At 39.4% G+C, this 22,176-nt stretch overlaps 1 protein-coding gene across 1 annotated transcript; it reads left to right on the top strand.

The window, feature by feature from the left end:
* Positions 1 to 993: 993 nt before the first annotated feature.
* HADH (hydroxyacyl-CoA dehydrogenase) lies at positions 994 to 19,714 on the top strand. Its single transcript, XM_021525494.3, has 8 exons — positions 994 to 1,131; positions 4,205 to 4,333; positions 5,602 to 5,759; positions 10,471 to 10,597; positions 11,818 to 11,907; positions 13,416 to 13,488; positions 16,631 to 16,747; positions 17,793 to 19,714. The coding sequence occupies exons 1-8, from the start codon at positions 1,003 to 1,005 to the stop codon at positions 17,909 to 17,911; spliced, it is 942 nt and encodes a 313-aa protein (XP_021381169.1). The 5' UTR covers positions 994 to 1,002; the 3' UTR covers positions 17,912 to 19,714.
* Positions 19,715 to 22,176: the final 2,462 nt, after the last annotated feature.

Here is a 22,176-nt window from a genome sequence, read left to right as displayed (position 1 = left end):
ATGTTTACCCTGGTGCTGACTCAAGTAGTAATTGCTGTGTTGTCAGCTACTACTGAAGTGCAGGTCTTTCTGGTGATAAATTAATTAGATGGAAATCAGGGCAGTCTGCATCCGATATGATTCAGCTGTTAGTGTTTATAATGGAATAATTTTTCTTGGGTTTTTTTATTATATTTTTTATTATGTATCTTGTGCTAGCCTGGAAATAGCATTCCCTTCTAGTCAGGAAACTTTTGTTGTGGAGAAACAGCTTCTAATGATGTGGATAGGAAGAACAGTGAGGAGGTGGAGGGTGTCCAGAGAAGGGAAAGAGGCTGGGGAAGGGTCTGGAACACGGGTCCCGTGAGGAGCGGCTGAGGGATCTGGCGTTGTCTAGCCCTGGGGAAAGGGGGCTCAGGGGAGACCTTATCGCTCTCTACAACTACAGGAGGGTGTAGCCAAGTGGGGGTAGACCTCTTCTCCCATTCAAACCGGTGACAGGATAAGAGGACACAGCCTTAAGCTGTGCCGGGAGAGGTTTGGGTTGATCACCGTGTTCACAGAGAGGGTGATTTGATACTGGAATGAGCTGCCCAGGGAGGTGGTGGAGTCACCGTCCCTGGAGGTGTTTAGTGGAAGACTGGATGTGCCACTTTGGCCGTGGTTCAGTCGACATGGTGGTGTTTGGTCTCGGAGGTCTTTCCAAGCTCACTGATACAGGGATTCTGTGAGCATGGAGGGCAGCGCGGTGACCTCTGAGGCAAAGGACGGGCACTAGCGCAGCCTCGGCCGCCGGCCCAGCGCCAGCCGGGGGCTTGCGGGCGTTCCGGCAGTGCTGACCTTGTCCTTGCCCTGGCTCTTAAGCAAATCAGAGGTAGCGAAGGTGTAGGGGCCAATGCACCTCTCTCCCCGGCGAGCAGCTGGTTCGGGGCAGCCGGAGCCGGCCGCCTTCCCCCGGGGCGGAGCGCGGCCCTCGCCCGGCCCCGCCCCGCCCGGCCCCGCCGCTCGCTCCGCGCCTTCGCCATGGCCTTCGCCACCCGCCACTTCGTGCGCGCCGCCTCCTCCGACGCCGCCACGGCGGCCGCCAAGAAGCTGCTCATCAAGCATGTCACGATCATCGGCGGCGGCCTCATGGGCGCCGGCATCGCCCAGGTGAGCGCGGTGCGGCGGCCCGGGGCGGGGAGGCGCCATGGCGGCCGGGGCCCGGCGGGGCCGCGGGGCTTGGGGCGAGCCCTTCCCGGGCGGCTGCTCCTGCGGCCCCGCGGCTTGGCGCTCGCAGCTGGGCCCGGCCGTGGCGCTGCGCTCCCGCTGTCCCCGGGCGAGAAGGAGCGAGCGGTCTGCTGGCGGACCAGCGCTAATAAAGCCCACGGCTAAACATAACAATCTTCCTAGCGCTTCTCGGAATGTGCTACAGTCCGCGGTCGAACTCCTTCGCGGTTGCCTTTCCAGGCCGTGTTTGCGTGGGAGGCAGTGGCTGTGCCGGCTCGCCGCCGTGCTGGGACGCGCCCCTGCGCTCCGCGGCCGCGCTGCCGCGCGTTGGGGTTCCACTGCTGCCGAGGCGGGTACGGAGTATTGCTGCTCCGCTCCCCTCTGCTTGCTCAACTCGCACTTCTGCTGGCCCGCCCATCTTCAGGTCAGAGGTTTGGCGAGAAGAACCAAGGCCGACGGCTTAAATTGCTTAAGGTGGTTCTTACGACAATGCGTGGACTAATTGTAAACAGACAGTGGGTAATGATACATGGTTGGAATGAAGATTCTTGGTTGGAAAGATTCTTCTAACTTGGCAAGAGAGCAGATCAAGTGACATTTTAGACCAGCAGAATGCAGGAGCTAAAATGAGCATTTAGCTGTCAGTCATCTTCAGAATTATGAAGTGGTTAATTTTTAAATAGGACTTATTTTCCCAGAGTTTGATCTCAGCCCTTTAGCTTTTAAGTTCACCTTTAACTAGATAGCTTTAGGACATTAAATTGAAGAGTACTTTCAGTGATTGAAAATTTCAGCAGTTAGTTAATTCACAGAACCTGTTGTCCAGGATACCAGGGTAGCTCACAAACTTCACAAAGAATAAGGCGGGTAGGCAAACATCCAAGCAGAAACTGACAGTGAGGCTGTAGCTCTTGAATAGCAGTTCTCCATTTCAATGAATTAATAGGTTTGCTTCTCAGATCTAAAGATTTCTTACATTCCTGGCAAATCTCAAGCAGATCAAATACAGAGGCAATTTTTTTGGCTAAGAAAATAGTTGTTGTCTTTTCTGATTAAAACACTCCTCTGTATTGTAATACTAGAGCTTGAGGTTTCCACTGAAGAACCATCAAAGAGCAACTTAGAAAAAAGTTGTTCTTGTATTTGAGGAAGATGCAGTCTGTGCAAAGCTTATAATTTTCCAGGTAAGTGTGCTGATCTTGTTCTGCTGGACTGCACATTTTCAGAGAGCAGCTTGTCAAGAGAAACATGTCTGGTATTTGACAGTAACAGGGGTTGCAGGCATCTACCACTGTTAAGGACCCAGGACTGTTTTGCTGACCATCTGCCTCCAATTTATCAATCCAAACGTATCTCAAAGCAGAGGTCATTATAACACTGAGTTGTGTCTCCCCTGTCCCTATTAATAAAACTGCTTTTCATCCCTTTTTGAGCACTTAAGAAATTGTGTCTCCTCTCCTCTTGGCTTTCTATACTGTCAGGTGAAACAAGCCTCTGCTAAAGTGTATGGCTGAAAGCCATAATTTTAGATTCTGCCCTGTGAAAAGCACTTCTGTGTGAAAAAAACATTAATTGACTTCCCATGCACTCTTAAGGTCATTGGATAGTAGAGTTTAGGCAAGTGTGTGATTGAGTTGCAAGGAAATGGTATGATCTTGTCTCATTTTCTTTCTCCCTGTCCATGTAGATATGGTGGGAAATGGAAGATGTTAATTTTTCTAGGATTTTTCACTGGCTGGTCAGTGACAGTGTCATAAATGGATCCTCAGTAAAGCACCTCTTAAAAGTGTGCTTGGTAATGATTTTTTATCTTCAGATGAAAAAGCACTGTTACAATTTATTTGGAACAGATGAAGTGTTACGAGTAGAAGTACAAGTTTGGTTTAAGTGATTTTTTTATGGAATGGCCATAGTGAAAATAAAAAACCAAGTTGGATAAAGAAATCTAGATCTGCAGACTGACCCCTGGTTAGAGCTCTACTGCTGCTGTCCTGAGGCAGTCTAGCATCTCTTTATTTGCCGGGTTAGTGAGGCAAATTGGATGAGAATATCACTGTGCTTTTCTTCATGAGATAGCTGTACTTTCCATTTCAGCTAGCTGTGTTGGAGTAGGTCTTTGGGTGCACGAGTCTTTAGTCATCAGATGCAAGGTTAAATGCAAGGTGAAAGATTGCAGAAGGGAAGCTCTGAAGTTGACTCACTTTAAAAACATCAGTGTTTTAATGTCTCTTTTACACAGTTACTAAATCACAACTCTGTTAGTTCAAGGATTCTGGAAGTGAAGATAGGCTGTTGCTAACAAGAAGAACATAAGGTAAAAGTGAAGTAACAGATAGCAGCAGCTGATTTTTAATATGCTAGTACAGTGCAAGACAGTGAGGTTATGTGTTTGAAATTAATTGAAATACCAACCAAAAAGGCAATCCACTAGTGCTGTGTGTAGCTGAGCCAGTGTTTGCACCAAGTGCAGGGTAAGGAGACTTTGCAGCCATTCTTGTCTTTGTGGAATCCTGGAGTGGCAAACATTCACCCCTGCTCCCAGCTCCACTGTCACCTTCCTGTTGTTGCAAGGACATGCTCATGGCCTAACAGCAGAGCTGTGTCCTGGGGACACAGGGCTGGCCGTCCCCTGTGCCACCTGCTCAGCCTGCCAAGGTTCCAATTTTGGTTTCCACAGCCCTTTCTCCTTACAAGAGTCAAGGCTTGTTTCTTTCAAGACAGCTGTTTATTCTGTAGCCACAGCCACTGAATTTAGATGTCTTCAGACACAAGATTCTGCAGATAGTGTGAGGGAGAGATTTCTTTTTCCTTTTCCCTCAAGTTCTTTGAGACCTTTATCCCTTCAGCATCACCCAAACTGTATACAGGCTTTTATGATTTTTCTAGACAAATGCATTTAATTCACTGTATTTTAGCTCTCTTTTGCATAAATGAATGGTGTATTGTCTGCCAACACAAGTCAACATGGTTGATTGTTTTGTGACATTGATGTTGATTTTTTTTTTTTAACTTCCAGGTTGCAGCAGCCAGTGGTCACACTGTGGTGTTAGTTGACCAGTCAGATGAAATCCTTAAAAAGTCTACAAAAGGAATTGAAGAGAGTTTGAAAAGAGTGATAAAGAAGAAATTTGCAGATAAGCCTGAGGTTGACACCTTCTTTATTCCTCTAGGAAAACTTGGAAGAATGAAAACTGCTATATTGAAATGATGATACTGCAGTTATGCATTATAGAGCATGTTATTATACTTGCTTAAAAAGAAAACTTTTCCCCCAGTGTGCTCAAGAACCTGGACTTTCAGTTTGGTTTTGTTTTGTTGTTTTGTTTTTTTCTTTTTTAATTTAGAGAGATTGAAAGATGTGCTACCTCATTTTCTTTCCTTAATAAACTTCAGCTTTAAGCTAAAGATTTTAACCAACTTGGCAATCTTTTAAAACAGATGCTAAGTGTGAAATGGAATAAAACTGTTCATCAGAACTTAAAAGCAAGCAGTCTTTGGGTGCTTACCTGTTTTTCCAAAAGCAAATAGTAACAAAATTGTCCTGATACTTGAGTAAGGAGTCTTTTTTTTTTTTCTCCTCCTAACACTTGGGTACAGGATTACTGCAAAGGAAATGAGAGTGCAAGTGGCACGTGTTAGATGTATAACTTTGTACTTGCATTGCTGAGTAACTCTTGCATACAGCAAACCACTGTGGTGCCGTTGCTTGCTTCTCTAAATTCTTCAGCAGATTGATTTCTTCTTTTGCTACGTATTATTATACATGTACAATGTATACTGATATTGATGACTGCAAGAAAAAGATGCAGCAGATGAAGGAAATAAAAAGAGCTTGTTTGCAGGAGTATGGCAGTGCCAGGATAAGTAGGGTATACATACAGAGTTATGGAGAGCCTTTTCATCAAAAAGAAAACTGTCCACATAATACTTGAACTTTTTGTATGAAATTGTATTCTACCATATGGGGTTTTTTCCATTTGTACTGCATCTTCCTTTACCCTTGGCTAAGAGTCTTGCATTTCTGTTTGATTTCTACCCTCACAAACAATGTCAACAGATTTACTAGTGAGGAAACATTTTTCCCCCACTTTTTCATTGAAACTGTAACTACTGATTGACCAACCAGGTAATTACTCAGACTCTCGTGCTGAAGGTTGGACTACAGCAAATGGTCTTCCTAAAAGAATGAATTTAAAGGTCTCCTATTTGCTTCAAAACAGATTTGATTGGCTAGGAAAATTTTGTCAGTGGAAAGCATTGTACCTCTACACACTTAGAACTTTCTCATTGATTTGGAAATATGGCAGACTGCCTGCATTTTGAAGGGGTCAAAACCACCAGAGAACATAAGGAGATTCTTGTGTAAATTAAATCACTGTAAATAGACATTACAGCTGTTTGAAAATGTTTTAGGCTGGTGCTGAGTTTGTTAAGAAGACCTTGCAGAACCTCACAACAAGCACAGATGCAGCATCAGTGGTCCACAGCACGGATTTGGTGATAGAAGCCATTGTGGAGAACCTGGAAGTTAAAAATAAACTCTTCAAGACGCTGGATAAGTTTGCTCCAGAGTATGTTTATTTTTCCTATTACATTTTGAAATTTAGACTATTTCCTGTTTTTACACTCACAGCTAGTTCTCTGTTTTCTTAGCTGCTTTATTTAAGAACGAGTTTTGCTGTTTTAGACTAGCTTCAGACTACCATGTTGGTGTGGAATAGTATTTGTGCCAGGTGCATATGTTATAAACAATCTCAGGTGTGTTGCATTGTTTCATTTGCTTGTTGCATTGCTTCATTTGTTGTTCCAGGTGTGTTTAGTCATTAAGATTGCCTATCTACTTGGCAAGTTCAAATTTTAATCCAACTACAAGTGCAGAACAGTAGAATTAACCTGTTCCAGTGGACATGGGTTACAGTTGTGTTGCCATACTTAAATAGGGAATTGGGAGGATAAAGTATTTGTTTCCAGCACATCTGTCATGAACAAGTTTTAAGAAGTCTCAGTCATCTCAATAATGTCTTAAGTGAACTAACTTCACTTTGTATTACAAGACTTGGGAAACGGACATTGCTGTTATTGTGTGTGCTGTAAAAGGGTAAATAGTATTTTAGTAGGTACTCATTCAGTTACATAAAGTCCCTGGAAATATATTTGATATCTGTTGAAGCTACTGTTGAATTGTATCCAAACCCAAAAATGCTATTAAGGTGAGCATGCTGTCTCAGAAGTTTGAGCCTTGTAATTGAGTCAGGATTACAACACCTTGACTGCTTGTTGAGATTTTAACTAGTGCAGGTAAATCTGGAGGTATATTGACTGAGAGGTATTCTAGACTGTCTGACCTGTCAGATGGGAAAGCTGTGCTGTGAATATCATGTCAAGGGAGAAAAGAAATTGTCATTAGTTGACTTCAGCCTGGGGAGATTTTCAGTCTTTCTCCTACTGTCAGTAATTAAAGTTACCTGGTAATATTGAAAACAGTAAATGATCACAAGCAGCCATCTACTGAGCACAGGGTAACTTGCCATTAACCTGACACACAAAAGTAAGTAGATGCCTTCCACATTTATGAGAGAACCTTGTTTTGTTTGGTTTATATCTATTTTGTGCAAACAGACCATTGTTTGTCCAGGTATTTAATGAGCAAACTGGAGTGTACTAAATGGTAAACTGTCTAAAACCAGTCAGCAAGGAAATGTGGGCATGGGGACTTAGAGCCTCACCTAAAAATATGTACGCTTGGAACACCTGAGGCTATTTTTTGTAAGACTGAGCTGTTTGTCAGCATAGCTGCTGTAAAACATCAAATTTTACATCACAGTGTTAGAAGATACTGGGAGTTGTTCAAATATACTCCTGCCTGTTGTGAAAGGAATGATTTTGCAGGGTTGGGAAAAACGGCTAAGACAAGAAGCCTTTCTTTTTAATAGGGTGTTTGGAAGCTATTATAAACATAGAGATATTTTATGTGTAGGATAAAGGAAGGTTAAGTGGATGGCAAAACAAATGTGTTGCAGTGTAGAAAGTCTAAAGAAAAAAAGAAAAACTGGTAGAATAGTGAAACTTAGTAGCTAAGTGTTTAAAATATTAGCTTTGGATACAAAAGGTAATTTGTAACTGTGAGAGAGTATAGAGTTGCAGATGGTGTGCGTGGTGTGAGAAAGGACAGAAACCTGTAGTGAATGTTTTTCCATGTGCTGGAAGGAGGCAGTAGGCTTTACTCATCCCTCATGGTACTTTGCTGGAATGGAAAGCTCTTCCTCTCAGTGCAAGCATTCTACAGCCTTTTCTAAGTTCAAAATTTATAAACCTATTGTGTAGACTAACTGTTGTGTCAGCTCAGTAGGGGTGGTAGGCTTGTGGTTAATTGGTAACAAAGACAGGATTTATTCAAAGACAGCTTTGAGTCTCAGGAGGAGCTTTGCTTCTGAAGGGCTCTGAGCTCTTATGGCCCTCTGAAGTGTGGCTTACAGGGAAAGACCAGGATGCTGTGGAGGGATGACTTGGCTTCATTCAAATCTCAGGGCTTCCCACAGGGCTGGATGATAGTGGGTGTAAATATGTGGGGCTATGTATTACAGTTGTTCTGAAAAGATGATGAATTCTGTCTGCGAAATACAAGGTGTGTGAAACCCTGCATTTTTCTTCTTTTGTGATGTATTTCATGTCTCATACATTTCCTCAACATGTACTTGTTCATCTCCCATTTTTGCCATATGAAGCTATCTCCATGGAAGAGAAATAAGTCTAGGAACCACAAAAAACTTAAATATTACATTGAAAAAGCATAGCACAATTAACTTTATTTCTTTTCTTATAAAGTAACTATAATTTCTCTAAAAGTGGCTCTAAACATGGAGGGGGTGGGAAAGCTATTCTTTTATTGAGAGAAGTTGTATTTGTGAGTGGGGAGACAATTTCTCCGAAGTGTTCAAATCAAGTGTAATAAGCCAGCAGCATTTGGCAGTCCCAGCTGCACCTTGGAAAGTCAGGGTATTCCTCATTTGGGTAACTGTCCAGGTGAAACTGGATGCTGTTTCTTGGGTGCCATTAACCTGAGAACATACTGGTTTATGTTCTTGGAACTTTGCAAAAATTTATGTTCTTGGAGCTTTGCAAAATGTGGAAGGCAGAATTGCAAATTCTATTCCTTTCAGTATTAAACTCACCATATTTGGTATTTATTACTGCGTTACATGGTCATCATCCTTGAGCAGAGTAAAGCATTGCTACCTACTCTTTAGTTCTGTTTTCCTTTTCTTGAATGGTGTTAGTCTTGCATTTCCATTTTGAAAAAGGTTAGGCTAGGATTTTTGTAGATGCTGCAGCACTTTTCCAAACAGGTGTCGTAAGGAGTATGACAAAAGAACTTTTGTATATCCACTTTAAGAACTTTTCTGTCCTTGATTTCTGTTTTTTTCTGGGACGTTGGAAATGTCCATCAATATGCCTTGGTCTAGGATTTGCCTTTAGATGTGGAAACTCAGCTTGGACCTGACCAGTGTTTTTCAGCTGTTCACTGTGTTAAAATGAATCTGTTATAAAACTGTTTAAAAAATAGTATTATTCAGCGTTTGTTGTGTAAGGCAGCTGGACTGTAGGAGTTGGATTTATTGGAAATATTTATTAACATTTCTCTTGTGTTGGGCTCTGCTTTTGGCGCCTTTCCCTGAGCCACTAGATGGCACCAAGAGAAAGCACTCTGTGCTGGTAAAGCCATTTCCCAAAGCCTTCCAATCCTGCTGTCACCTGAAGCGTGGATTGTGTCATTCTGAGTCACAGAGGCATGAAAATTCTATTCTAAACTCAACTGAAATTAATTGCTTTGTCAGAGAAGAATTTGTAACTAAAATGCATTTGTTCACAGTGCAAATCCAATAGTTTTCTTTTTTCCAAGGCTTTCTAATGTGTGGGCTATAGAAGAGGTACTGAGGTAAAGTCTCTTAAGTGAACTCAAATAGAAAGCTAGCAATGATTATATTTCACAAATCAATGTGCTTCTTTTTTATATAAATATTTTAATTTTTATATATAGTGGCAAATTTTCAGTGAGACTTTTATATGCACTGACCTTGCACAGTCAAAACTATGAAATGCAGAATGCTCCTTTTAGTACATCACTTCAGAACAGTATAAGGCCACTTTATGGTGGAGACATACTAAAAGAATATTTGTAAGAATAGTAAACAGTAATTTTCAGGATTTTTTATTTCCTCCACTATAACAAAAAGAAAACATCATTAAAAATGGAAAACAAAGTGGATATTTTTGTTTTGAGATGTTTTCTTTAATGCCAGTATAAAATGTCGCCATGACTTGGACATAACTTTTCTAAAAAGTAAGTAAAAAGTACTTTTCTAAAAAGTAAAAGTCTGTTTACAACAGAGCTTTTCTAAAAGCTCTGTTGTAAAGCTCAGTTACATATTGGGACAATGTAAGCAAAATATCAAGATAGATAAACATTTCCTGAGCCCAGTAGGATAACTTTTTGAAGGGATAGTAGGATGCAGCCCAAAATGAAAGGTAGGTTTTAATTTCCAATTTAGTTTCTGATTTGAAGAAAAAGCCATTTCTCTAAGTTTTTGGTGTGATAGCAGGGCTGTTGAGGTTTTGAGATATTTCTGGGAAGAAAAACCCAAACAAACAAAAAACTGAAACCATTATAAGTTGCAGTTAGTAAATCTGGTTTATGAATGGAAAAGGACTTCATATATGTCTTAAAATTCTTGGCATTTTGTGTATCCTTTGCAGTGTCCTATGCATGGCAGGTCTCAAAATTTTTTTTTTTTTTTTTCCCATCAAATCTTTGCTCTGGTGGTAGGTTTGCTCATCATGTCTATCACTGATAATTTTAAAACAAAGTAGATTGCAAATTTTCTGTAAGACTCCAAAGTGCATTTTTGATGTGGCATATGATTGGGTTTCAATAAATGTGTAAATGTGTTTAACAACAAATAAAGATACCCTCAGGTTTCCAGGATTGCTGAAGGAATTACCTAGAATATATTTGGGGAGTGAAATAAAATTTTCTACTTGCACAGTCCTTTCTTCTAGCCCTAATAAAAGTGTTCAATATTATTTCTCAAGAATCAGAAACTCACATGGTCTTTGCAGTGGTTATTTAATCATTGCTGTGCTTAGAGCTCAGCAAAAGGACTGTGATAAACTGCAGGGATATTTCTGAGAATTACTGGATGGTTAGCCAATGGATGTCTGTTTATGTGTAGTGCCTCAGTCTCCTGCTGTCCTTTATGCAGTCTGTATATTTCTTATTTCTAGGCATACAATATTTGCAAGCAACACTTCATCCTTGCAAATCACAAAGATGGCAAATGCAACCACCAGGCAGGACCGATTTGGTGGTCTCCATTTCTTCAATCCTGTGCCTATGATGAAGCTTGTGGAGGTGAGTGTCTTATGAGCACACCTTACAGGGGCTGCTATCATCATGTTCCACATAGTAGCAACTGCAGCCCAGCAGTGCAATTGTCAGCAGTGGGATTTCAGTTAGATTGACAGAGCAGATCTCTGTTTGCAGCCGTTCTGATATGGAATTTGCTACCTCTAGTGATTAGAGGGTGCTGCAGTCTCTGTTGAGTGGCAGGTTTAAGAGACAGAGTAACTCCTTCAATCTCAAGGTTTCTGAGTTCTCCACTGAACTGCCAACAGAGGTGCTGTTTATAGTCATCATTTCAAGCAGGGAGGCTTATTCATAAGAATTGCTGATGCCAGTGTAGAAATAAATAGAAAATGTCAGGAGATTAAATCTTATTGCCTTGTCACTTTTGAAACAAAGTCATGTTTGTTTCAATATTTCCAGCATTACAGGGTGGGGAAGAGGGACTGGAAATCTGACCAGAGGAAAAGGATCTGGGAGTGCTGGCTGATAGCTGCTGAACATGAGCCAGTGTGTGCCTAGGTGGTGGCCAAGAAGGCTAATGCCATCCTGCCTTGTGTCAAAAATAGTGTAGCCAGCAGGACCAGGGCCTTGACTGTCCCCCTGTACTTGAATGCTGTGTCCAGTTCTGGGCCTTTCACTACAAGAAAGACATTGAGGTGCTGGAGTGTGTCCAGAGAAAGGAAGCACAGCTGGCAAAGAGTTTAGAGAGTAACTCACATGAGGAGCAGCTGAGGGAGCTGGGATTGTTTAGCTTGAGAAAAGGAGGCCAAGGAGAAACCTTATCACGTGCTAAAATTACCTGAGAGAAGGTTGTAGTGAGGTGGAATAGCTGCTAGAACTTGTTATATCAGGAACTATGGCTGTTTAAATGGGTCTCTAGATTGATGTCTTTGTGTTTCCCAAGACAAGAGACTATGAAGCTTTTAAAGTTGTTTTGATAAACTATAATCTCTTAAGTGTGTTTTCAAAGAATGGTTCATTTTACCATCCTTCCATAGTAGCTGAGTGGGAAAGTGTCTTAAAGAAATACAATATTTCAAAATGCTATATCTGTATGTAAAATAGTGTTCTGTGTCTCTTACATATCTACACGTTGAAGCTGGTTTTCTGCAAAATATTTTGTGAATTTCTGGAAGAGTGTTCTGGATTGCATTGCTGTAATAGGGAAATGGGAAAGATTCTGCTCAGAAATATGCTTATGATCTCTCTACCTTTCCTGTACCCAGGTCATCAAGACTCCAATGACCAGCCAAAAGACTTTTGAATCACTTGTGGATTTCAGTAAAGCAGTAGGAAAGAGTCCTGTCAGTTGCAAGGTGAGTACATTTTGACAGTATAGTGTTCAGAGTGCCTGTCCTTGTAGACTGCTAATTTTAAGGTGGTAGATTTTAGTAGATGTCTGAGCACTTCAAAAAATCCAGGCTACTTCTTGTCCAGTTTGTCTTCATAATTAAAAGCAATCCGACAAAGAAAACACCCACATTTACCACAAATTCTTCAAAGTCCAGTGACTCTAGACTCTGGAGCAGCAAAACTCACAGGTATCAGAACTTACTGTTATGGAATCTCTTTTTCAAGTCCTGCAGAAGCATGGACTGGAGAGCTTAAGCAGGAGCTCATCTTTAGCCATGCCAGAGACAAATCTGCTGCCTCTTGCACTGTGAGGCAGTTGGCTGAATTTTCCATGGTGTGTGCTCATTGCAAGTTTTTCTTAAGACTGCAGTAACAAGACACATATTAATCTTTGCTTCTTCTCAGCTTTGGATTTTTTCCTCTAGAGAAACGCCCTACTTCGAAAGCTCACTTTTCCTGAATCCATTAAGTTGTGGTCTGGATAGCTTTATGCAACCTACTGCTTTGGGTTTCACAGCCCCCAGGAGACAGCTGATAATAAAAAGAAGGGCCTGCAATCTGGTAGTTACCGGATTAATTAATTCAGCTTCTGGATGCTGGACTCTAATTCTGGCTATGTTCTCTAACTTCTGGCTAAATTGTTCTGTGGTCTTAGTTGATTTTTTTCCTATTTCTGTCACAGTTTAGTACTATGCAATGTGTAGAATATAGGATGAATTGTTATAAATTATCTTGGATAGAGAATAATGCAGTATTCACGCCTGAACTTTTTTTTTTTAATCCCTGCTTATAGGGGAAACGTTGCTTGGGGTTCTCTGGATTAAATATTGATATAAAGTGGAATGAATAATAAACATCTGAAAGAATAGTAATATACAAAAAAATATTGTATTTGCAAAACTCTTGTGTTTGATTGTGCTTTTGATTATGCTTGTGCAAAATAAGTTTTGTATTCATTTGTTACCCTCTGACAGTATGTGTCTTATCTTTTCATTCTCAGTGTTGATGTTTGCTGTTAAAACTATCCTAACTTTCAGAAGTATGGATCACCAGGGAGCAGTGGGGGAGAAGCAGACTATTTAGTCAAGAGTGCTTCTGGTAGCGGACACACACACAAAAAAATGTTCTAGGGAGAAATGCTTTTTTCCTCACCTTCAGGAAATCATATCATTAGACTCTTGATAAGAAAAGACTAGCCATATTAAATTGTTTTAAGATTAATTGCTTTGGCTTGTAGTAGTCTTATTATTTTCAGTCATGATGATTGTTTATATGCCATTCCTTGTTTGAATTTCACCATGTTTTATGCTTTAATACTGAGCAGATAAATGAGATGAAAAATACAGTTCAGAAAGTATCTTAAGTAATGATACAATAAGTGTCTTCATCCACTTGTTTTATTTGTCGCATAGCATTGAGTGTAGTTCTGGTAAAGTGTGTTTACTTAGAATCCCTTTTTTCTTTTTCGTAGGATACTCCAGGGTTTATTGTAAATCGTCTCCTGGTGCCATATATGATGGAAGCTGTTCGTCTTTTTGAGAGAGGTACTTGGTGGGATATTGACTTCAAGGGATGTTGGCATATAATACCACTAAATGTTATATTGCTTCAGAAGAGCCGTGGGATTCCCTCAAAATTTTCAGACATTAAAGACTGGAAACCAATAGAGAGTGTTAAATATGAGCCAACATGTGTAGCTGGAAAGGCTTTGCCTTCACTTTGAAATGTCAGGTTATGCAGAGTTGGAAGGAAATGGTGTGTGAAATTCCTGGTGGTGGAAAATGTTTCTGGCTTGGAGGTGACAAGGTGAGTGTAGTGCCATTGTAAAAATATTCATTGCCTGCTAGTCAGGAACTTTTCTCTCTCTGTCCCAGGAGACATTGATAAAAGTGATTGACCGTCCCATAATGGGACCATTAGTAAAGTTCTCCTGAGTTTGCTTATATGAGGCTTGTGAAATAAACCAAGGTAAGTGGTGTAATCGTGTCACACTACGAATCTGGCACTGAAGTGATTTGAGCTCAGCAACTGCCACATAAAATTTCCTGTTCCCCTTCTGTGTTGATTTTTAGACATGGGTTCTTCAGGAATGTCAGTCTCACTGCTGGACTCTTTCACATTAATATGTAGGTAAAAATAATTATGAATCCCCAAAGGACCACTGAATTTTTCAAAGCATTGGTGCTTGTTTTGAAAAGAAGCCAATAATGAATGTAGTGGGTAAAGATGAAATTACAGACTATAATTGCTTTTATTTCAAGTTCTCTGCTTGTAGCTCTGTGTTACTCAGAATGTCATTTGAAACATTTTGTTTTTGAAATCACTGCCTTTTTACAAATGAAAGCACTCCATTTCAGGATTCCACAAAGTATGCTTTAAATATTAAAAATTTCTTTTAAAGCACATGGAAGGGATGGTTTGATTAAAAATAAAAAAGGAAATAAAACAACGCTACTTGTTTATCCATCAACAGATGTATACCTAATTACATCTCAAAGGGAGAGAAGAGTAAAATTAGTGACTTGAAAGGCAAAGGCATAAATATGAGGGGGCATTATTCTTTTTTAAAAAGTCACAGTTTTGAATAAAGTGTATGGGAGTTTCAGTGTGTTTAAAATAGGTGCCTTTGTTAAGTGACATGTATCATTGTGTATATTTCAGAAGACCACAGAACTTTTAATTAAATGCAGAAGAAAACAGTTACTGAGTTTGTATGTTAAAACTGACTGCTTTTGCCTAAGCAAAAAGAATAAAGAATAAATCAAAAAGCAAAAAGCAAAAAGAATAAAGAATAAATCAAAATACTCTTTTGCTTAGGCAAAAGAGTATTTTGATTTATTCTTTATTCTTTTTGTATTTTCTCACACAGTATGATATTTCCAAAATTGCTAAAGTTAATTTGTGACTTTCTAACTCTAATGAAATCTATTTAAAAAGCTAGTTGATATATTGGGAAGGTTGATGGCTGTCTTTTAATTCATATGTTCCTGTGAATCAGGTTAAATTTCTATCATATCCTTCATGTTTATTCTCAGAGTAGACACTTGAGTAGACACTTGAGCCAGATTGACATCTACATTAAATGAAGTAGTGTCTCTCCCCAAGCACTGAAATGCCATGTTATTGGCCTAGTCCTTGCATTTTTATTTATACAAAATCTCATTCTGTTAAACGTGCACTTGTGCATAAGCAATATAGCTTAATATATTAACAATTACTTAAATGGGGCATATTAATGTATAGTGGTCTGTACTGCTATGTCCTTAGTGGAAAAACTAAAAAGCAGTCAGCTAAGTTTCTATGAAAGTCTGCTTTATACTAGGAGAGACTAGAATGAACTAGGGATATAGCCCTTGTTTGCCCTTTTACTGCTTTTTATGGTGTTGTAATTAAACTGTCACATGGCCAAGTCCCAGGTTTGATAAAGTGTTGAGAGAACAAGTCTGTATACCTGCATCAGCTACAAATGAGCTGAGGATTTAGCTGTGTTTGAATGTGGGGAACTGAAATTATGTTAGAATTAGGTAAGACTACTCTCTGCAGCTTCTCAGAATTAAAATGTAGCTTTAAAAAACATTGTCAGCTTTAAAGAGTAAAAGGAGTTATATATAAATTATTAGTTCATACAGAACTGTCACTGAAGTTACCTTTACCAGAGATTTTGTAATTTTATTTCTAGGGTTCTCTGATCTTGGTGTATAAATTGCACAAGCTGTGTCTGCCAAGCTGCTGGACACCGTGCATGCTTGTACTCATTGAGCACGGAGGTTACTTAGCAAGTACCTCTGGGGTTTGTATAACTTCATCCTTTTTGTAGCATCTGCAGAGATGCTACACTGCCTTTCTCAAAATATGAGTTACAGGTGTGCAGTAGAGGCGCGTCTGCTTTGATGACAGTCTAAAATATGTATTCCCAGCTAAAGAATGAGGTTAAAGTTAACTGTGACAATGTGGCAGTGCAGGATTTGTGTTTTTATAGGTGCAGACTGAAGTAGAAGTAACAGATTTCTGATAATTTTGATTATTTCTTTTTAAATAATTTCAGAATTCATGAATTCAACTGCACCTGCACAGTCATTTCAGGTCTCTCTGGTCTGCCATCTCTGATTCCAACAGATATCCTCTGGTGATAGTACTGTAGCTAAGCATGTTACTCAGATGCTTCTGCTCCCTCTCTATGCCTGCCTTACCCATGAGCTGGATATCATTTGTGTTCTGGCAACTGTAGTGTAAGGGTAGCTCTGTCCTGTGCATTGTTCAAAAGCTGCTGCTGATCTCATGAAGCTGAAATGGAGTTGTTTCCTTACTTACCTTTTTCTGCTGCCTCTTGTTTCTTCATAGTGACCAGTTGTTCCTGTAGTTGTTCTGATATTCTGATAGGGTCACCATGGTAGCTGTGGCTCCATCAGCAGTGCAGTGCTCTGTATTGAAATGCAAGAGGAAACCAGGAAAATGGAAAGCAGGCCTGCAGGGCTTGCTTTTTTTCTTTTTTTTTTTTTTTGTGGGATGTTCAGCTTTATGCTCCAGCATCTGTATGCTGACTTCAGTTTTTATGGCTGTGAAACATGCAGAGATTTCTGTGAAGAGCTGCACCAGGGTGAAATAACACCCTGTTAATTATTTATAAGTGGTGCCAAGGAGATGCAGAATCTTCTCTGTTCATCAAACTGTCAATCTTTTCTCTAGGAGATGCATCAAAGGAAGATATTGATGTTGCTATGAAGCTTGGGGCTGGCTATCCCATGGGTCCATTTGAACTGCTGGACTATGTTGGGTTGGATACCAGTAAATACATTATAGATGGTATTGCATGCTTCTTTTATTCTGTTTTTTTACTTTCTAGCTAAATTGTAGATGTTTTAATGCAAATGTGACTCTTAATTATTTAAACTGAATGTTTATGGTATAGCCTTTGAACTGTTGAGGAGAAAGGAGTTAGAATTCAGCTCAGAATGCTGTGTGAGTACAGCATTTGTACTGCATGTCTATACCCTTTGTACATGGGGACAGAACAGTGGTGGCTTTGCTGAATTCATCAAGTGCTATTGGAAAATAGTAATGGTATTAACATTAATGGTACTTCATATAACTAAAAAGAATCAATGGGAAGAGTGGCATGTACTGGAGGTGAAGAATTCTATGAGAAACAACAAATGTTGAGACTTCCTATCCTTTTTCTAGCAGCCATATTTTCATTCTTAATCAACAGGAAACCCAGTAAATATCTCAAAAGATGTAAGTGAACCATCTCCCTGTCACTTCAGTTAATAAGTGGGTGAATGTCAATACAGTAACAAAAACATACATAATTGGTGATGGCTTGTTGATGGTTGTTGTGTTCTTTTTAAGGAGCAGCTTAAACATTCTCTGAGGCAAAATGTCACTTTGATGATGGCATTTACACTGGAACCTCTTTTGTTCTTAGTCTGTACTGTGGAGTAGTCTTTTATTGTTCTAAGTAACCCTGTGTTTCACAGGTAGAAATTCAACTTGGAATTTCTTTGCACTTGAATTTCTTTTCAGCAGAGCCTTTATTTTATTTCCTTGTACTTAACTATTTTTCAAAAGTTCTTCTCCTTAATTGTTTTAAAAAATCCTCAATTGTGGAGATTATAAGGTGTTTGGAGTACTCTGAGCCTGGAGACTAATTCTTAAATTTGTGCATAATCATCAATACTGACCTGGGCTTCATGAAGCTGTACTGCAGGGTCATAGAGAGCCTAGAATAGCTTCCAGTTCTTCTTCAATTTTCTGACCTTTGAATATTTTTCTAAGGAGATGTAGATCTCTTTTATCTTTGCACCTAAACAGAAATGTTACTAATTCATCCAATTCCCTTCCTTTCCAGGATGGCATTCATTAGAGCCCAACAATCCTCTTTTTGCACCCAGCCCACTCCTGAATAAACTGGTAGAAGAAAAGAAGTTGGGTAAAAAGACTGGAGAAGGATTTTACAAATACAAATGAACTCCAGACCTCAAGAGGTGTTAAACTATCTGTATATGCTATTCAGCATTGCCATAATACAGGCGTTTAAACCTTCCCAAGGGTGGCACAAGCATTTAGAACATTAACTCACTTGTGATCTGAGTGATTGCACTAGTTAACTATGGTCAAAGCTTGATTTGGTAGATTGTTTCTTTCTTGTAATTCCAAAAAGCTTTCAATGTACAGTGCCTTTATGAAATGTTGATTTTTCTCAGGTGCAGTACAGAATGACAAGTGAATTTATGTATTTGAAACGTTATTATATTGATGGGGAAAATCCTAAAAATAACCTCACTTTCTTAAAAATAAAATTTTCAACAATTTTGTATTGAGTGTGAGGGCTTGCAGTTGTGTCTTGGATGGAGCCCACAGGGTGGCAGTCTCTTCCCACACTGGCAAATGCAGCTTGGAAAGGCAGTGGGTCGTTTTGTTAGGATTTTTCTTAAGTGCACCACTAGTCTGTAGATGTAAATTACAGTGCCTTGAACAATAATGTTTTGAAGGACGTATTTAAAAATAAATAAAGAATCTCAGAATGGCAGGCTGCTCCCCAAATAGAAAGTTCCCAGTAAAGCATTTAAAAACAGATCTCATGATTTGCATTGGGGTTTTCTAGCATTTTCAAATAGTGGTTGAGGGCATACTTTTGCTAGGCACTGTAGAAACATAATGAAGATTTCTAGTGTTTTTCTGGTCTCAGAGGCATAAGTTAGGATGCTGGTGAAATCTTCTGAATGTTTTCTAGAGTCCTGTAAATTTGCTGTACTTAAAGTGTCATTTCTTACACCATACACTACTGTGATATCATTGGAATTTTGTGCTGTGTAAACAAATAAGTGTGTCTGTCTGTGTGAAGCACATTCTGTTTTGCAACTTCATTTCCTTGGCACTTAGCAGAACTGAATTTGTCCATAGTGGGAGTGCATAAAATCCTGTCTTTTCTCCAGGTATTGCAGAGCAAGTGGGCATGAGCATTGGTGTTCCAGTTCAACTCAGTAGTAATGTTCCTGTACTTTCTGTACTTGGTGCTTATAGATATATTTTATTACAGAAATTATGAGTAGTTATTTAATGCCAAGTTGCCTCTTTCTCTCTCCTCCATCATCTAATTCAGATTGCATATAAAGAAACTGAGTGCTGACACAGTTAGTTTCCTGGCACATGAAATTTTACTCTCTACTCAAAGAAATCTTTGAGTAGAGAGTAAAATTTTTGGTTTATTGGATCCTGGTCCTTAATTACATATAATCTAATTTTGAACCACTTGCCTTGAAAGAAGAGTTAAAGGAAAGAAACGCTACTATAAACAGCCTCTTTTCTTTACTAATAATTATTAAACTGACTTCGTTTTACTGGAATACAATCCACTTCTTACATATGAAGTCTGTTTCACTGAAGGTTCTTAATGCTTGTAGCTCAGTTTAGTGGATTTTAAATACTGTGGGGTGAAGTTAGCTTCAGTACTACTGTTTTCAGTAGTAATGAAAAATGGGAATGTGTATGACTCTCATCTTAAAAAATGCTATTTATTTTTTACAAAAAACATTTAGGTAGAGGTAATTTGCTACTGCTCCCTTTACTTGGACAACAATCTTTAATTTGGAAAAGGGAAGTTTTATAGCAAGGCATAGGCTGTTTAATGTTAAATGTGCAAAATATTTTTCACTAGTAAATGTGATATTTTATAAAAATAAACTTTCTCTAAAACAGTGTTTTCCTTTCAAGAGCTCTAACAAGTACAGTATGTGTATATGTAATAAATAGAGGCATTTTTGAGTTGGACTTGCTATTTGAGATTTCCTTTTTTTTTAGCAGAATAGGTCCTGTGGAGGTACCTTAATGGCGGGTGGGGATAGTTTATTTTATCAGCATGTGGAGGGAGTACTGTGCCAGGATGAGTAGAGATGAGGTAAAGGGTGCAAACTTCAAATGCTCCCTCTTAAATCTAGATCAGAATGGTGAGTGGTAATTGAATGACTGTAGTTATTGAAACAAGGTAAACCTATTCTTTTGCTCCTCAGTGGGTAGTCATGGAGAATGTAAAAGTCCCTTTTAAGAGAGGAAAATTAGGAAATTAGCCAGAAGTAGGATATTAAATAGTCACTCCTGAATTTTACAATAATTTCTACAGCTTTGATAGTTTAAAGATTCTAGAGAGCATAAAGAATATGTAATGAAATAAAGGAATTGTCTGTTGCCACCTTTTCCTCAGTAAAGATTATTTCCCATCCCTTGCTGTGGCTGTGACTTGAAGCAGAGGTACATGAGCCACCTTGCATTGCACACAGTGTGGATGAAGGGGAATCTCCTACTGGTCAATACCTCAGACTAGCATGTGGTACATTAGACCTGCTCTCACCATTTAGCTCTCCTTGAATTTTTATTAATAGTGGAAAAGAGATTGTGAAAAAAAAATGAGGGCTAGAAGAGAAAGGAGAGAAGTGTGTTTGGTTTCCCTCACTGCCTACTTTTAAAACCTTTAGTCTTTATTATCCTTTCTGTCAGCAGGCGTCACAGATTTAGAGCATTTGCCCCACTTTGGTCAAAGCTTTGGGAAGTACGCTTGGCACAGCTCGAGGGCAGCTTGACAGCCAGCAGCTGAGGAGTCGGACATGAGCCCAGCGACTGCAGCTGGGAAGATGGCTCCAGATTCAGCATCTGGGTCATTTCAGCTGCCAAATGTGCTCCATCTGTGGTCAACCTAGCTGCTGACACGGCAGGGGAGAAAACGGGAGCACAGCAAATTTTAAACAGGGACTTGAAAGCAGAATCTTTATTGGACAGAGGAGGGTGCTCTGCAGGAGTGGCTTATGGAGAATAAAGTGCAAGATGTGGCAGTAAAGTTTGATCTGAAGAGGAATTAAATGTGTAGAATTGACCTAGCAACTGCATAAAATAACTGCATAAAAAAATCTTTTTTCTTTCATAGATGAATTGTATTTCTACCCCAGGCCATCTGACCCAAGGGTTTTGAGGTTAGAATGCAAATATCCTTCAAAAACCAATTAACAGGAGTTAATTCCAGCAGTCTAGCATGGGCTCTTCAGAGCCATGAGATCCAGTACTACCAGCCATGCACTTCAGCAGTGAATCAGGTCTCTGAAAAGCAAGGTAGTGGCTTCTGAATGAGATTCCATTGTGGTTTGGGTTTGTTTTCTTAGTGCCATATTTGGTGGCTTGTTCTGTGGATGGGGCTCTTACCTCCAGTTATCTGTGAAACTTTAGAGGTTCATCAATCAATCTCTTCTGGAGACCCACTTATTATAAATTAGTGAATGTTTATCAGGGTGAAGAAGCAAGAAAGAAGATATTTGCTGTATGAAGTGTAATGAGATACAATTGTCTTGTTAAATCTGTATCAGTTACTAGAATGAGAAAGGCATCTGAAAAATAGGTTTTTTGTTTGCCTGCCCAAAAGGTGATTTTGATGTGAAAAGGTCTTATATGTTCTTGACTTTGAGCCAGGCTTTGGTCAGTAAAGTCTGTAAGTGAATTAGGTGTAAGCTAATGCAATGCAGTGTATTCCTGTGGTGCTGGGAGGTGGGAAGTACTAGCAGACATTCTCTGTTGTTTAATATATGGTTGTTACTGCATTTAGAGAAAGCCCCTTTACAATACCAAGTAACTTTAAAGATGTGGACAAACTACACACAGCAGCTGTAGTTTGTATAAACCAACTTTTCCTAAGAATTTACTGCTGACAGTTTTGGAGCTAGTTTTTTCAAGAGAGGTACCTGTAACTGTGGTGCTACGTTCTTTTCTAACTAATACCACAGCAGTGATCCACATCTCAGTATTTTTATTCACTACAGTTTGTGACCATGTGAGCAATTATAAAACTGACCTGAATGATGCCTTTTCCTTGTGCTTTTTGGAAGAGCTGAGACCAGGAGCAAAAGCAGATATTGTGATTCTTTTTGAGAGCTTTTCATGTTATATGTTCCTTCAGTAGCTTTTTCTGTTATTCTCTGCCAGAGGGATGTGCTTCTGCTGAATTCTGTTAGAGACGGGTTAAGTAGAGCCACAATCTAGTAACTGTAAAGATTATTTGTAGAATGATCTGCCTTGAGCTTTATGAACTCAAAAGTTCATATCAAAACTGAAATCACTCTTTACATACCATTTACCATCCAATATACTTGTTCATTTATAAATGCAATGCTATGCAGAGTCTTAATTGAAATGTATGAGATGACAGAACAGTCTGTGATGATGTCAGGTGTTACTGATAATATATTAGATTT

This window comes from Lonchura striata, chromosome 4, assembly GCF_050655825.1.
Source record: "Lonchura striata isolate lonStrDom1 chromosome 4, ASM5065582v1, whole genome shotgun sequence".
NCBI classification, from domain to species: domain Eukaryota; kingdom Metazoa; phylum Chordata; class Aves; order Passeriformes; family Estrildidae; genus Lonchura; species Lonchura striata.
Note: the sequence above shows the minus strand (reverse complement) of the source record. Positions and strands in the feature narration are given on the sequence as shown.